The 13,527-nt window shown below is 49.0% G+C and overlaps 1 protein-coding gene across 2 annotated transcripts in view; it reads left to right on the top strand.

The window, feature by feature from the left end:
- The window catches only part of GRIK4 (glutamate ionotropic receptor kainate type subunit 4), a 114,190-nt gene that overhangs the window by 64,124 nt on the left and 36,539 nt on the right, over positions 1-13,527 (top strand). For both annotated transcript variants that reach the window (XM_062508816.1, XM_062508817.1), the window contains exons 6-7: positions 1,457-1,510; positions 12,156-12,317. In XM_062508816.1, coding sequence (XP_062364800.1) covers positions 1,457-1,510; positions 12,156-12,317 — 216 coding nt within the window. The remainder of the gene's footprint in view (positions 1-1,456; positions 1,511-12,155; positions 12,318-13,527) is intronic.

Genomic DNA, 13,527 nt, shown 5'->3' with positions numbered 1-13,527 from the left:
CTGCCATTGTCACTGTCCCCAGGAAGGGATGAGGAGGGGGAACTGGTGCCAAGTTTTGCTGTGGAAGGGGTGAGAAATGAGGCGGCCTCCTCTGGGTTCAGGGGACTCCTTGGCTTTGTGTGTCTGTTGTGCCACCTGGGCGAGGGACAGGGTGAAAATGTGCACCCAAGGGGCTGGGGACAGCCAGGGCTGAGCCACTGAGGCAGTGGTGGTGGCCTCAGGTTTGCACAGGAGCAGGTGAAGGACAGGAAAAAGGAGAGGTACAATCCAAGCTGCCTCTTTCTGTCTTTCCTTCCCTCACTTTCTGCTGTCACAGCTTCTGGGAGGGATAAAAAGGGACTCACACCAGGAGCTGCTGCCTTTGGTCCTTCCCTCCTTGCCTCCCATTGCTCTGTGTGGTCTGGACTGCTGGGAAAACCTCTTTGCCAGGGTCTGGAAACTTGATTTGAGACCAGCTGTGCTTGGCAGTGGAACAGAGGCTTCCAGGAGCATCTGTAGATTAATGCCCCACTTTCCCGAGCATCTGTTCCCACGACCAACTCCTTGTGCAGCGAGAATTTTGGGAAAGGGCTTCAGTTATATGCTCTGTGATCTCTAGAACAGATCATCCTCATGGAAAATTCTGTGTCCTTCTCTCTGCATCCCTGGACACTTTTGCCCTGTTTTCTTCTACTTCTGTGGCCAGCACAGCCCTGTCTCAATTCTGGAGAGCAGGCTGAATTATTGGGTCTCATCCATGCTCATTAATTTGTGGGATCTGAGCCCAAATCTGACCGATAAAACTAGAAAACCACCAGTGGCTTGATTGTCCTATTCCTGTAACTCCCAAGAGCTTTTCCTGCCTTTCTCCAACACGGGGTTGTGGTGGAAGGGACAAACCTGGAGCTCTCAGCTGCTCCTTTCCCTCGTTATGTCCCAAAACAGGACCAAAGCAGCATCCACACACAAAGCAGAAATCCGTGTTTTCCTCCAAAAACATCATGGAATTCCTCATCCCAAGGGGTTCTGGGGCTGCAGGACCCCCCCTCACCTTTCCAGTGTCTGTGTGCACCACTGGGGTCTGTCAGGGGTTCAAAATCTTCTGCTTTCCACAGACATCTTCCTTAGAGGTGATCCTTGCATGGGTGCACCTGCAGGATGCAGAAATCCCTGAATTCCACCTTGGAATGCCATGGAGAGAGCAGGGATGCTCCCAGGGGTCTGGAGCTGGGTCATTTCTCTCTGTGCAGGAGCTTTGTCAGGGCTGTTGTGGGCAGGAGACCCCAGGTAGGCTCAGTCCTGCTGAAAAATGACTCCCCATGATTTTCATTTCCCTGGTCCAACTGTTGTGTCCCACCCTCCCTTCCTGCAGGGAGAGATAAGTCTGAAAAAGCAGAATGTGGCCCCGGCTCTGCCTTGCTGGAGATTGGAGATTGTCAGGCTCTGGTTTAATCTCTTTTTTTCCTCTCCTTCACAGGCAGCTGAACTGGGGATGGCATCTGCCTATTACACCTATATCTTCACTAATCTGGTAAGGAGTTTTTCCCAGCTTTTCCTGCCTGAGTTTGGAGTCATTTTAATGGGAGCTGATCCCCCTGACCTGTGGGATCCTTGGGCAGAGCCACAAGTGTTGGGGAGGGAGTGAGGGAGGCAGGCAGGGATGTCACCTGCTGCCTAGAATCAAAAGGCAAAACCTTCCCAAACAACGTCAAGAGTAGCAATTCCAAAAGCAGTTTTTGTGACAAAAGCTTTCTGTGCAGACAGGCTATTGGATTTCTACAGTTTTTATCAGGTTAATTAATTAGTTCATCTAACAGGTGCATCCAACAAGAGGCCAGTTGCCCCAGCAACCCACCCTTGGGTCTGCCCCTCGGAGTTGTTCTGCCTTGTTACATCTCTTAAATTCTGGTGCAAAACAAGATGTCCTCGTTAGAAATTCCTGTTGTTAAAATCAGACTAATCAGAATTTCAAGGATGTGTTAGGAAGGGTTGGCTTGTTGTTCCAAAACGTGAGAAAGGGCAGGGAAATTACTAGAAACTCTGGAACTGCATATTAAAAAGCTATGAGGCTACAAATGTATGAAAATATATAAAAAGCTAAAAAAATCTTTAGGCATCATTCCTGCAAAGCTGGGGAGGTCTTTGGGAGGTGGAAAATGATTGGTGCAGGATCCAAAGGCAGGAGTTGTGGACACTGTGACAGGAGCTGGTGCAATGAGATGTGCAGGTCTTTGGGAAGCTCCAGAAGATGGGTGGCTCCTGATTTTCCTGATTTTCCTGATTTGTGGGGTTATGCTGGTGTTGTCACACTCCGAGCCCATTCCCTAGATTGGAAAAGGCCAGGGATGAGCACCTGGAAGGCATCACAGCCCCGTGCCCTGAGACAAAGGAAGGATGATCCCATCCTTGTTGAGAGCAGGGGATATCTCCAGCACGGTGGTTTGGCTTTATGGCCACAAATAAAATTAACGGGGGCATCGTGTGGTTGAACCCCTCAGTGCTGTGCTGAACAAGGAGTGATGGGCTGAGGCAGAAGCGGGGGAAAATCCAGAATAAACATCAGAGAAACTTCTGCTGCTGCTTCAGCAGCTCCAGGGCTGCCATGGGGTGTGAGGGAGATGGCACCAGGAGAGCAGGACCCTGCTGTTAGTGCTGCTGATGGAAACCTGGGGGTTAAGTGGAGGTGCCTCCCAGCCCAAGTGATTCTCCTATTCTCTAATTTCTATGAATATTTCTGGCAGGGAAGCCGAGAGCTGAATCATGCTTTGTGTTTGGGTGGGAGACAGACGGGAAGGGATGGAGCCAAACGTGTGGGCAGGGAGCTGGAGTGGAGAGGAGCAGGGGAAGGAGGGAAATGGAGGGGTTGGGAGCAATTGGGGCACAGAATGGAGAAGGGATGAAGGGAAGGAGGTGTCAGAGAGAAGTGCAAGGAGCAGAAAAGGCCACGAGGCTCCTGGCTGGGCAACACTTGGGCTCCTGCTCAGTGTCCAATCCATAGGTCAGTCCAGCAGGACAGGCTTCACTGATGCTGTTCGTGCCCATGGAAGGGGCAGGACAGGCAGAGGAAGGGATGTTCCTGCAGGGATCAGGCAGGGATGGAGCCTGGGGGCTGTGGTTTGTGCCCCAAGTCACGGTGTCCCTGTGCTGACACAGCTGCAATGGGGACAGTGGGATCCCCACAAAGGGACAAAGGGACAATGCCACCCCCACCAGAGCTGCCCACAGTGCCAAACCCGGCCGTTCCCACTCCCAGCAAGGATTTCCAGTGCTCCCAACAGCTCTTCCTCTTCCACTTGCCCTCCCCAGCCCATTCCCAGTCCCAGAGGGCAGGGCTGTGCATGCAGGGAGGGATTTCCACCTGCACATCACCAGCACAGCAGAGCCTGCTCGTGGATGCTGCTCAGACAACAGAAAACTCTAAAAATGAAGCTCCCACCTCCACCCCCACCCCAGTCCTGAGCACGAGTGTGATTAAGCATTTGCTGGAGATGAAATTTGCCTTTCAAACCCATTTATCTTGTGGAATGCAGCTATGGCAGGTGAGAAAGAAATGAGTTTTGTTGCCATTCGCTCTCTCCGGGTATTAATCTGTTTATCCAGGTTGTTTTACCACTTTTTCCCATAGCCCAGCCCTTAGCAGAACTAACTGGATTTTTGGCAGGGATCATTATGGAAAGGTGACATCAGACAAAATCTGGGCAGATGGAAGAGATGTTTAAGGAAATTAGTAATATTTAAATGGGGATTGGAGATGGGAGTGAGCAATTTAGGCTCATAAATCTGGAGGGATTATCAAGCTCCTAATGAACCCTCTGAGGTTCTGCAATCACTGCCTAATAGAAAAGATAAAATCATAGAGAACTACTGTCAAGGGGAGCAAGCAAAAAATGGCTTAAATGGAGAGAGAACCCATCAGAAAAGGGAGTAGAGAGTCTGTAGAGCACTGAGTTGCTTGGAGATGGAAAAATATCTCAGGGAAAAAAGACAAAAAAGAGGAGAAAATAGGATAAAATGCTGAATTAAACACCTGCCCTGCAGCTCTAGAGGGGAATTCTGTTTCTGTCTTTCAGCATTAATTTTATTTAATAAGCACATCCCAGCCAACAGCTCATGGTGTGGTGCAGCTCTGCTCTCTGTGAGTGTTAGAGGAGGGAATTCTCTGTGTGCTGGGACACAGGAGGGGATTTTTGGGGTTAAGGTCCCTCTGTGCCAGCCTGGTGTCTGCAGGGAGTGGCACCAGTGCTCTCCCAGTAGATCACTGGAGCAGATGAGGAGGAACCCTCAGGCCCTGATGCATTTCCATGGGAGCCGAGGCGAGCAGCCCGATGTAAAAATATCCACAGGCTCCTTTCCTGCGTGTAAATTCATTATCAGCCTCTTTCAGCCAGCTCCAGGGACCTGCTTTTGTCAGCAGCAGCAGACTGGCAAATTTTCCAGGAGTCCTAATGGAAACTCTCAGGTCTGGAGCATTTGTCTTCCCCACCTCCATCACCTGCATTTGGGGCACTCCTGGCAGCCCTCCTGTCCTCCATCCCCTGGCAAAAAAATCCCCATCCAACTCAAGTTTCTCTCTGGCATCTCCACGTGGTGATGATTCCCTTGCTCTGGGACTTTTGGGAGAGAGGAGATTGCCTGAAGAGGTGCTGGGATGATCTCAGAGCTGTTCATCCTCCCTTCTCCCTGGCTGGGCTGGCTGTGTCTCCACAGAGCTCATGGCCATGTGAGGGGGCAATGATGTGCAGAATAATAGTAATAATAACAATAATAATAATAATAATAATAATAATAATAATAATAATGCACAAATAGATTGCAAGCAGACTGCTGTGCATTGAAAAAAATGTTCCTTCCAAGCCCTGGAAATCCCTGAAATCACCAGCACAGAGTAGGAGGGGTGTTGGATGCCTCCAAAACCCCACACTGCTATTAATTATTTTAGCTTGTTAATTCTGCGTAGCTTGTTGTGTTTTGTGTTTTTATTTTCTTCCCCTTTCAGTTTGGTTTATTATTGTTTTTCTTTTTTTCTTTTTTTTTTTTTTTAATAACGTCCCAACCTCAGGCTGGGTTTAAATTTCAAAATATTTGTCAAGGCGATTAGATGGGAATAATTGGAAGAATTATATTTTTTACTGTAAGGGAGAAAAGGTAAAGGATGTTTCCCAGTGCCTTAAGCCAGGCAGGGCAATTCACTGGGTGCAGTTTTGTTCCCTGACAAAACTGTGTGCAGGTGCTGCTGCTGATAAAACAGCTGTCGTGTTCAACTCCCACAGACCAGATAAATCAGTTCAGGTCTGGGGTTTTTTTGCCTTGTTTCCTGCTTTCTCTTCTTTCTTTGCTGATTTATAAAGAGGTCTTCATACAGGATGAGGCTTTCAAAGCTGAATTGTCAGCCTGGAACTGGAGGGGAAATTGGTGTCCAAATCCCCCAGGGAGTGTCACACATTTCTGCTGGAGCTCGTCAGCAGGGTGACATCCCTTGGGAGGAAGAGATGATGTCAGAGGGACAGGCAACTACAGATTAGGCTTTGACCAAGTCTTGTGAAATTACTTTTTTCGGGTGAAATAATCTTATTTTTCGCCGTGAGCGCACGTGGTGTTTGCTGCCAGGGGCACGTCCCTGTCCCTTGCCCAGGTGAGGAAGGCAGAGTCTCTCCTTACCCTGTGACAGATTTCCTCTCCCAGCCCAGCCAGCCCTCCTGATTCCCAGCAGCTGATGCGAAGTGTTCTGGAGAGCCCCGATCATTGCTGGGATTTATGGATCATATTTTCAGTAGCATGTGGTAGCAGGGCAAACAAATCAGGTTTTTGCAAGGCTGCCAAAGCAATTTCTCCTCGTTCTAGTTAGCATGAGGGAAGGAGGGTTTAGACAAAGCAGTGACTCTGCCTCCCTGCCTGAGTCTTCTTTACTTTCTGACCAGATCCCTGTGCTTGATTCCCAGTTTTGGGTAAATCATTCTCTCAGATACACTCCAGCCCCTCTGAGGTGAGGGCAAATCTCTCTCTTTGCCTCTGTCCTACTTCCCACCCCGTTTTTTTTCCCCAAGAGCTGTGTTTTTTCAGGTCCTAACATTTAGCACTTGACCTCTTTGGGGATTTGTCTCCAAATCTCAGGCTCTCTGCAGGGAAGTTGAAGTTTGGGCAATGCATTTGCCTACAAGTGCTCTTGTTTGAAGAACAGCCTTCAAAATTTGACAGCTGGCCTTGCATGAGCAGGTTCAAGACCTATAAGGCACATTGATGCTATTTTTGGAAGAGAAATCCAATTACAGATATAAATATGGTTTCTCTAAATTGTCCCTGAGCTCACTGAGGTCTCAGCTTCTCTTTCCCTACCTGAACGTCCAACTAGCATTGCCTTGAGCAGATCTACTCCATCCACTTACCTACTCCAATTGTTGCTGTGATGACTTTTTTTCCACTTTTTTCCCCTTCTAGAGAAATTGATTTTTACATGTGGCCCATTAGAAACTTATTGACTCTGTCTATAATTTATAAATAAATGGAGCCTTTTAGGAAAACCATAGAAAGCACTTAACATAATATTGTCCACTTGAGTAAACAAATAAATGTGTTCTGAGCAGAGCTTTGGAATGATTTACAGGCTTGGCAACTCAGCTCTGAGGGCAGCAGGATCCAGAGAGGAAAAGGCAGGAATTTTCTCCACCTCTAACTGAGGAGGTTTGGTGATTTTTTGGGACGAAAAATTGGTCACTGGGGCTGGGGGATGAAGAAGTGACCATTGCAGGGTGAAGCTCCTTTTGGGTTAATTTAGTTCTGCCTTCCATGACCTGGGGAGAGTCTCCCTGAAGTCCTGTTTGCCCAAAGAACCTGCTCTGGGACACTTTATTAACCCTAAAATGGGGAATAATGTCACCCACTGGTGATGTCACCAGAGCTGTGCTGAGTTGACACTGCAGGTTTGGCTCTTGCACTGAAGCTGCCAGGAAATCTTAGGATGGACATTGCACTCTGGGTTTGGAGAGCTTTTCTAAGCACCAGATACTCAAAGATTTTGCCAGAGAGAGGGTTTAATAGAGAAATGGAAGCCTTGGCCCAGTGTTCTCCTTTCCCATCCCACATTAAAAAAACAAAAGAGAAAGAACAGCACAGAGTGTCCTGGGCCAGGTGTAAATCAGCTTTTGGTGCTGTCAGAGGGGCTGGAGGGGAGTGAGGTCAATGCAGTCTCTGCTGAGTTCACAGCAGTGAGTTTCTCCTGCTGAGCACAGTGTTGGAGGGTGTTTTGGAGGCTGTTAATCAGCAGATCAAAAAAAAAAATCCAATAAAGTCCTTGCAGTGATTAGAAGAGGAAGATAAAAATGTGTGTGTACAAGAGAGAGAGAGGAGGGGTGGAGTGAGCATCTTGCTGTTGGTACAGCCTGAATTGAGCAAGCCCTGCTCCTCCCAGACCTTTGGGATGAGGCCAGACAGGGTGTGGGAAGGTCTGTGTGACCCTGGCAGTGAAAGGAGCCCTCTTTAGGCTTGTCCTAAACACCTCCTTATGGCAGCACCGCTCACTGCCTCCCCGCTGCCCAGGCACTCCGGGTTATTAAAGACGAGATAAGGATCCAGGTCCTTCACGCACACACAGGCTGCAGAACAGCATCACCTGCAAAATCGATGCTGCTGGAAGGAGCTCAGGAGCTGCTGCAGTGCTGAGCAGCGCAGAGGCTGCTGCAGGGGCAGAAATTACCAGGAGCCACTCTCCAGAGGGACATCCCAGCGTGGTGGGGCAGGGGAGGTGGCTCCAGGCTTTAAAATGTGGGGTTTTTTTTGTCAGGTAGGATGCTGTGACATGGATAATTTCCTGCTGGGCTGGCCCTTTCCACTTCTTGGGAAGCAGTAGAGCCAGTGGTGAGGAAAGAACTGGCCATAATCTCTGGGATTTCCTTTAGCCTAGGAGTTGATGGCATAGCTGCAGGTTTAGGATGAAGCCTAATTAGTGAGATGCTGATAGATGAATGCTGGCTTTGATGTTTTGCATTTTAAGGCAGGTTTTTAACCTGCATCTCTTTTGGGCTGCTCAGCCTGGAGAAGAGAGTCTTTGGAGAGACTTACAGCACCTTCCAGTGCTTAACTATGACCTACAAGAGGGCTGGAAAGGGATTTTTACAAGGGCATGGGGTGATAAGGAAAGGGGAAATGATTTTAAGGTGAAGGAAGGTAGTTTTAGATGGGATATTGGGAAGAAATTCTTCTCTGTGAGGTAGGGAAGCCCTGCACAGGGTGCCCAGAGAAGCTGTGGCTGCCCCTGGATCCCTGGAGGTGTCCAAGGCCAGGCTGGATGGGGCTTGGAGCAGCCTGGGATGGTGGGAGGTGTCAGGGTGGAATGGGATGCTGCTGAATGTCCCTTCCAGCCCAGAGCATTCCATGGAGAGCTGTGCTGCCAGGTATAAATCTCTTGATGCTTTTCACTCTGCACCTCAGTTTCCCCCTCTGTATTCCAGGCATAAGTAACTCCGAGGCAGGATTTCCACTGGGAAAAGGCAGCTGGGCTGTCCCACACTGACCCAGTGCCACAGTGGGGTGTCCCAGAGTGACACAGGCAGGACAGGAGGGACAATTCCCTCCCAAAGTCAGGAGCCAGCTGAGGTGGGAGAAGGCTTGTGGGTGCAGAATTCTGTTTGGGATCAGCTGATTGTCCATCCTGACCTGCAGAGTAAGACTTGCAGTGAGGAACACTCTCCTTCCTGATGGCTTTATGTCCCTAATGGAACGGGGACTGTATCCTGCAGATCTGATCATAATTCACACCCAGCCACGCTGCAAAATCCAATCTCACGGCTTTAGGATCACAGAGCTTGGCTCTGTGGCTTTTATTAGCCAGGTCCTGCCAGTGACCTCAGTGCAGGGGTTGTTCCACGGGGTTTGTGTGCAGCTGGAAAGTGAGAGCACAGGTCGAGCGGTGCAGAAATCTGGGGAGTGACTTCATCCTCTAATAACTCCTCCAGCTCCATCTCCCAGGGAACCCCGTGGAATTCAATTAGCTAATGTGTGCCTAGCACTCGGAAAATATAGCATGCCACAGAATTGCTAAGTGTTGTTATTTAACAGCACACATTTCCTGGTTGCAGCCCTGTAGTAGCAGTCAGAAAATCTACACCGTAATTGCCTGCTGGTGCCTGCTGCTGAATTTGCTGTGATGGGAGTAAGGCCTGGGGATTTTTCTTTCTGTTAAAAAGTTCATTAATTTTGGCTGCAGATCCTCCGGGTCTAATTTTTTTTACCGAGCTCTCTTGAAACAGAATATTGACATGTGGTGGGTGTTTTAAAAAACAGAGTGGGGGAAAAGGGGGAGGAATTCAGGCAGCCAGGATTTGTGTGCCTGAAATTCACCTTGATGTGATTCCTGGTGGTCTTCTCTGTGCCTCACGTTGGACTGAGACTGAGGGCCACGTTTTGGGCAATTATTGCAATTCCTCTAATGTAGGGAGAGGGATAAACAAAACAATGGAATAGGAGAAAATGAGGGAGCTGCTGTTTGCACCCATCTTTTTGATGGCATTTTTCTGAAAGCCTGTGGTTACAAAGCTGTGTTTGCACAGGTGGAGGAGGCGTGGAGTCCCCTCTTAAACAGGATGTCAGAGTTATTTTCCTAATGGCTCTTTGCTCTTGTTGCATTGGGAATCTTGTATCCTGCAAAGCTCCAGCCAGCACTGAGGATGAGGGAGAGTAGCTCCAGGAGGAGAAAAAGGCAGCTGGGGGAAAGTGTTTTGTGTAGGAATTAACTTCACTACATCTCAGAAGGAAATCCTTGACTCTCCACCTGAAAATACCCCTGAGATCAGTTTTCCACCCCTTGTCCTGCTTGTGTTTGCCTCTTGCAGCATGGGAGGAGGGCAGGACAGGTGGGAAATCAGCTGAGAGGTGCACGTCTCGAATAGCAAATGAGGGTTTGTTTCCAAAACGTGAGTTTGGAAATGTCAAGCACGGTGAATGAGTGTGTAAAAAAAGAAAAAAAAAACAAAAAAACCCAAAAAACCCAAACCAGATAGGGACAGAAGCTGAGCTGGCAGCTCCAGGAGTATCTGGATGCTCTCACCCCTTTGCCCTCTGCAGCAAATCCTGACCTTACCAAATCTCTCTTATCCCACTGCAAATGAAGTGTGTCCCCCTCGGGTGGTTTATCTCCATCTCATTGTAGGCAGCTCACGGCTCATTTCCTCCTGACCCGGCTCTGCTGGCTGCTCTTGTGCTCATCTGATGGAAAGGCTTTTCATGGCCAAAGATTGGAGCTGGAGCAGAGGGAAGGGACAGGGAGCAGTGGGCAGAAGGGGTCGGGTGCAGGCTGTGCCACCCCTGTGTGTCACAGAGGTGATGCTTTATGGACGTGACAGCCACAAAAATGGGGTTTTCTGCAGCTGGAGGCTTGCCTGGAGAAAGATGGATATGGAGAGGGCTGGCTGTGGGAAAAGACCAAAGCTTGCACAAAGCAGCCAGTGGTGATGGGAGCTGGGCAAAGCTGCTGGTGATGTTTGAACCAGAGCAAATTATTTTCTCTGGGAGAGCCTGTTGGGATCTAGCTGTGGTTGTTTTGCAGGCAGAGAGTCCTGGCAGCTGCCTTGGGGCAAGGGCATGGAATTTACCCAGGGAAAGTTGGAAAAGATCCCTTCAGGGGTCTGGTTCTGACCATGGCACTCAGGCAGTCAGGGCAGCAGGACCTGTGGCTTCAGCCCTGTGGCTGTGCCTGGCTGGGGTGAACCTCACCCTGCCTCAGTTTCTCCACATGAAGTGAGACCACTTCATTTCCTCACCCAGTAATTGCTTATTTGAAGATCAGAGCGTAACAAAACCTTCAACTTCAAAAACTTGGAAATGTTTTCAGAGGAGAAAAAGCACAATAAATAAATGAACACACTAATTTCAGCCGCCCTGATGAAAAGTGAAACCTTGGATTATGTGGCTGTTCCAACACAAAACATATCCTTTTCCTCCCGAATGTCCCAAAGCCAAGAGGGCAGTGGGGCAGCTGTTTGCTTGGTGCCCTGCAGGATTTTCCTCGAGGTTCTGGCCGTGGGGAGAGAGGATTTTACAGGGGTTTAACATCCCTCCTGCTGCTCTGCCTGCAGCCAGCATCTCCTCAGACCCAGCTCCTCATTAGCCATCTGCCCTGGCTGCTGGGGCTGACAGGATGCTGTGGGTGAATGGATCACCTGTCAGCAAGGCAGGGGGAAAATATCATTCAAATGAATCAATAGCTCACAGGCAATTTCACGTTACCCAACGTTAACATGTCCAAAATGTGCTTCATCCTGGGTTTGACTGCGTTCCCGTGGGTCTTGGCCAGCCTGGAATAGTCCTGTAAGCCCCATGTTCGGGAGATTTACAGGAATTGCTCCTGTATCCAGCAAGGATAAAAAATGGCTCGACTTGCTGGAATCTCATCCCCCGGGGAGCCCAGGGACAGCTGTATCCGTGATGGGCATCCAGCAGTTGCTGAAACTGTCACTCCCACCTTCTCATTCCACTTCAGCAATTAGTAGAAGAGAAATTAGTGAGGAAAGTGCCATTATTCCCTGCTAATAGGACAAGGAGGGCTGGACTCTTCCCCAGGCTTTCTTTTGCATAGCTGCTTCTGTGGATGTGAGGAGCAAAACACAGCCCTCTGTTTTTGCTTTATTATTATTTTTTTTAATGTAGCTGTTTTTATATTTCTTACCACTTGCAGAACTGCAAGAGGAGGCTCCCAACTCCAAAACTCACAGTCAAGGCACCCTCCAACCCTCCCCAGGGCATTAGGGTGGCATCTCCTCCTGGTGCCTGGCAGCAGAAAGGAGCAGTGCAGGATTGGGGTTTTTTTAGGCTTAGGTAGAATTTCCTGTGGGAAAGAACTGATTTAATTTAACAGTTGAAACTTGGTGTCACCAAATTGGATGTGGTGATAGAACAGCTTCACTCAGCAGGTGAGTGACACCCTCTGGAGGGTTTTGGGTTTTTTTTTTTTTGGGTGGAGTTTGGCCAATAAAGTACTGGACTTGGCTGATATCTTCATTAAAAGCCTGTGGTGAGCAGCACCCTGAGTCTAATCCTGGTTAAAACCCAGGCTCTTACCAAAAGCTGGATGGGTTTCACATCCAGGATCCCACAGCTCCCATTCCCTTCAAGGGCACTGAGTGGGTTTGAAGCTTTCAGTGCCTGTTTCCCCCTCTAATCCCAATTTATTTTTTGGGCTGCCGTAGGAGTTTTCCCTCCAGCGCCTGGACAGCGTGCTGGACGACCGAGTTAACATCCTGGGCTTCTCCATTTTCAACCAGTCTCATGCCTTCTTCCAAGAGTTTGTCCAGAGCCTCAACCAGTCCTGGCAGGAGAACTGTGACCACGCACCTTTTACTGGGCCAGCAGTAAGTAAAGTGCATCCCCAGAACCTCCCTGAGCTGGGAACTGTGATAGACCATGGAAAAACCTTGTGGGAAGAGCTTCAGGATGGCCCTGAGTAACGTAGGGGTAGAAACTCTGGTCTCAAATATTTTTAAAAAGTTATTTGAAGTATTAAATAATTTAATTCTTTAATTCTATTTAATCTTGTGCTAAAGGGCTCAGGGATATCCCCAGGCTGCTCTTGTACCTTGGATTGGGTTTTGTGGGGAGATGCTGGTCCAGGAATGGGAAGGAAGAGCCAGAGCAAAGCATTTTTATTAAGTAGGTAGGAGGGGAATTGAGCTGTCAATCTGTGACTTACAGAGGAGTCTCCTGATGTGGAAAATCCCAAAGTGACCCTGAAAGTCAGAGCTTCCCAAAGGACCTTGGGGTGCAGAGCTTAGCAGAGCTTCTCAGGGCTGGAATGGAAGCGCAGCTTTACATTCAAGCCTAACCTTGATTTGGATTGTACTTCTCTGAGGGTGCAGGGGATGATGCAGCTCTGATTCGGTGCTTCCCTCGGGAAGTTTATCCCTGTGTGCTTCAACTCCAGGCAGATGGCTCGTGGTGGGGGGATTGTGGCTGCAGATGGCACAGGAAGGGCTGGGTCAGAGATGCTGCGGGCTGAGCTGTGCTCTGTGCTCCAGCATCTCCCTGAGCAGTGTGCACATCAGCACTGGAGTATTCCCCAGGGATTCTCCACAACTGGGAGAGTCTGCAAAGCAGATTTGCCACATCAGAGCTGCAGCTACAGGAGGGGAGAGAGAGGGAAATATCATTAGCTGAACCCTTTGCATGGATTTTAATGAACTCTGAGCCCCCTTGACAAGCTGAGCTGCTGGAAACCTCCTTATTGTCACCACAAAGGGATCCTTAAGAGGCAAAATAAGATTTTTGCTCTTTGTGTCCACATCCTTTGGCTTGACTTGAGCTCAGGTGGTGGGACCATCCTGTCCCTCCCACGCAGAGGCAGCTGCAATCAGCTTGCCCTGCTCAGTCTCCATGGGATTTCTACCAGGAAGATTCCTTTTTGGACTGCTGGGGCTGTTGAGAGGCATTAAAAACAAATTTCCTCCACCTAGTGCAAACAGGAGACAGCAGGAACCAGCAGCAGGTGCAACGGGGAAATGAAAATTCTCATTTTAGGTTCTTAGCCCGTGTTGTCTTGAGCATCCAGCAAAACCTGTAAGTGGG

This window comes from Cinclus cinclus, chromosome 25, assembly GCF_963662255.1.
Source record: "Cinclus cinclus chromosome 25, bCinCin1.1, whole genome shotgun sequence".
NCBI lineage: Eukaryota > Metazoa > Chordata > Aves > Passeriformes > Cinclidae > Cinclus > Cinclus cinclus.
Note: the sequence above shows the minus strand (reverse complement) of the source record. Positions and strands in the feature narration are given on the sequence as shown.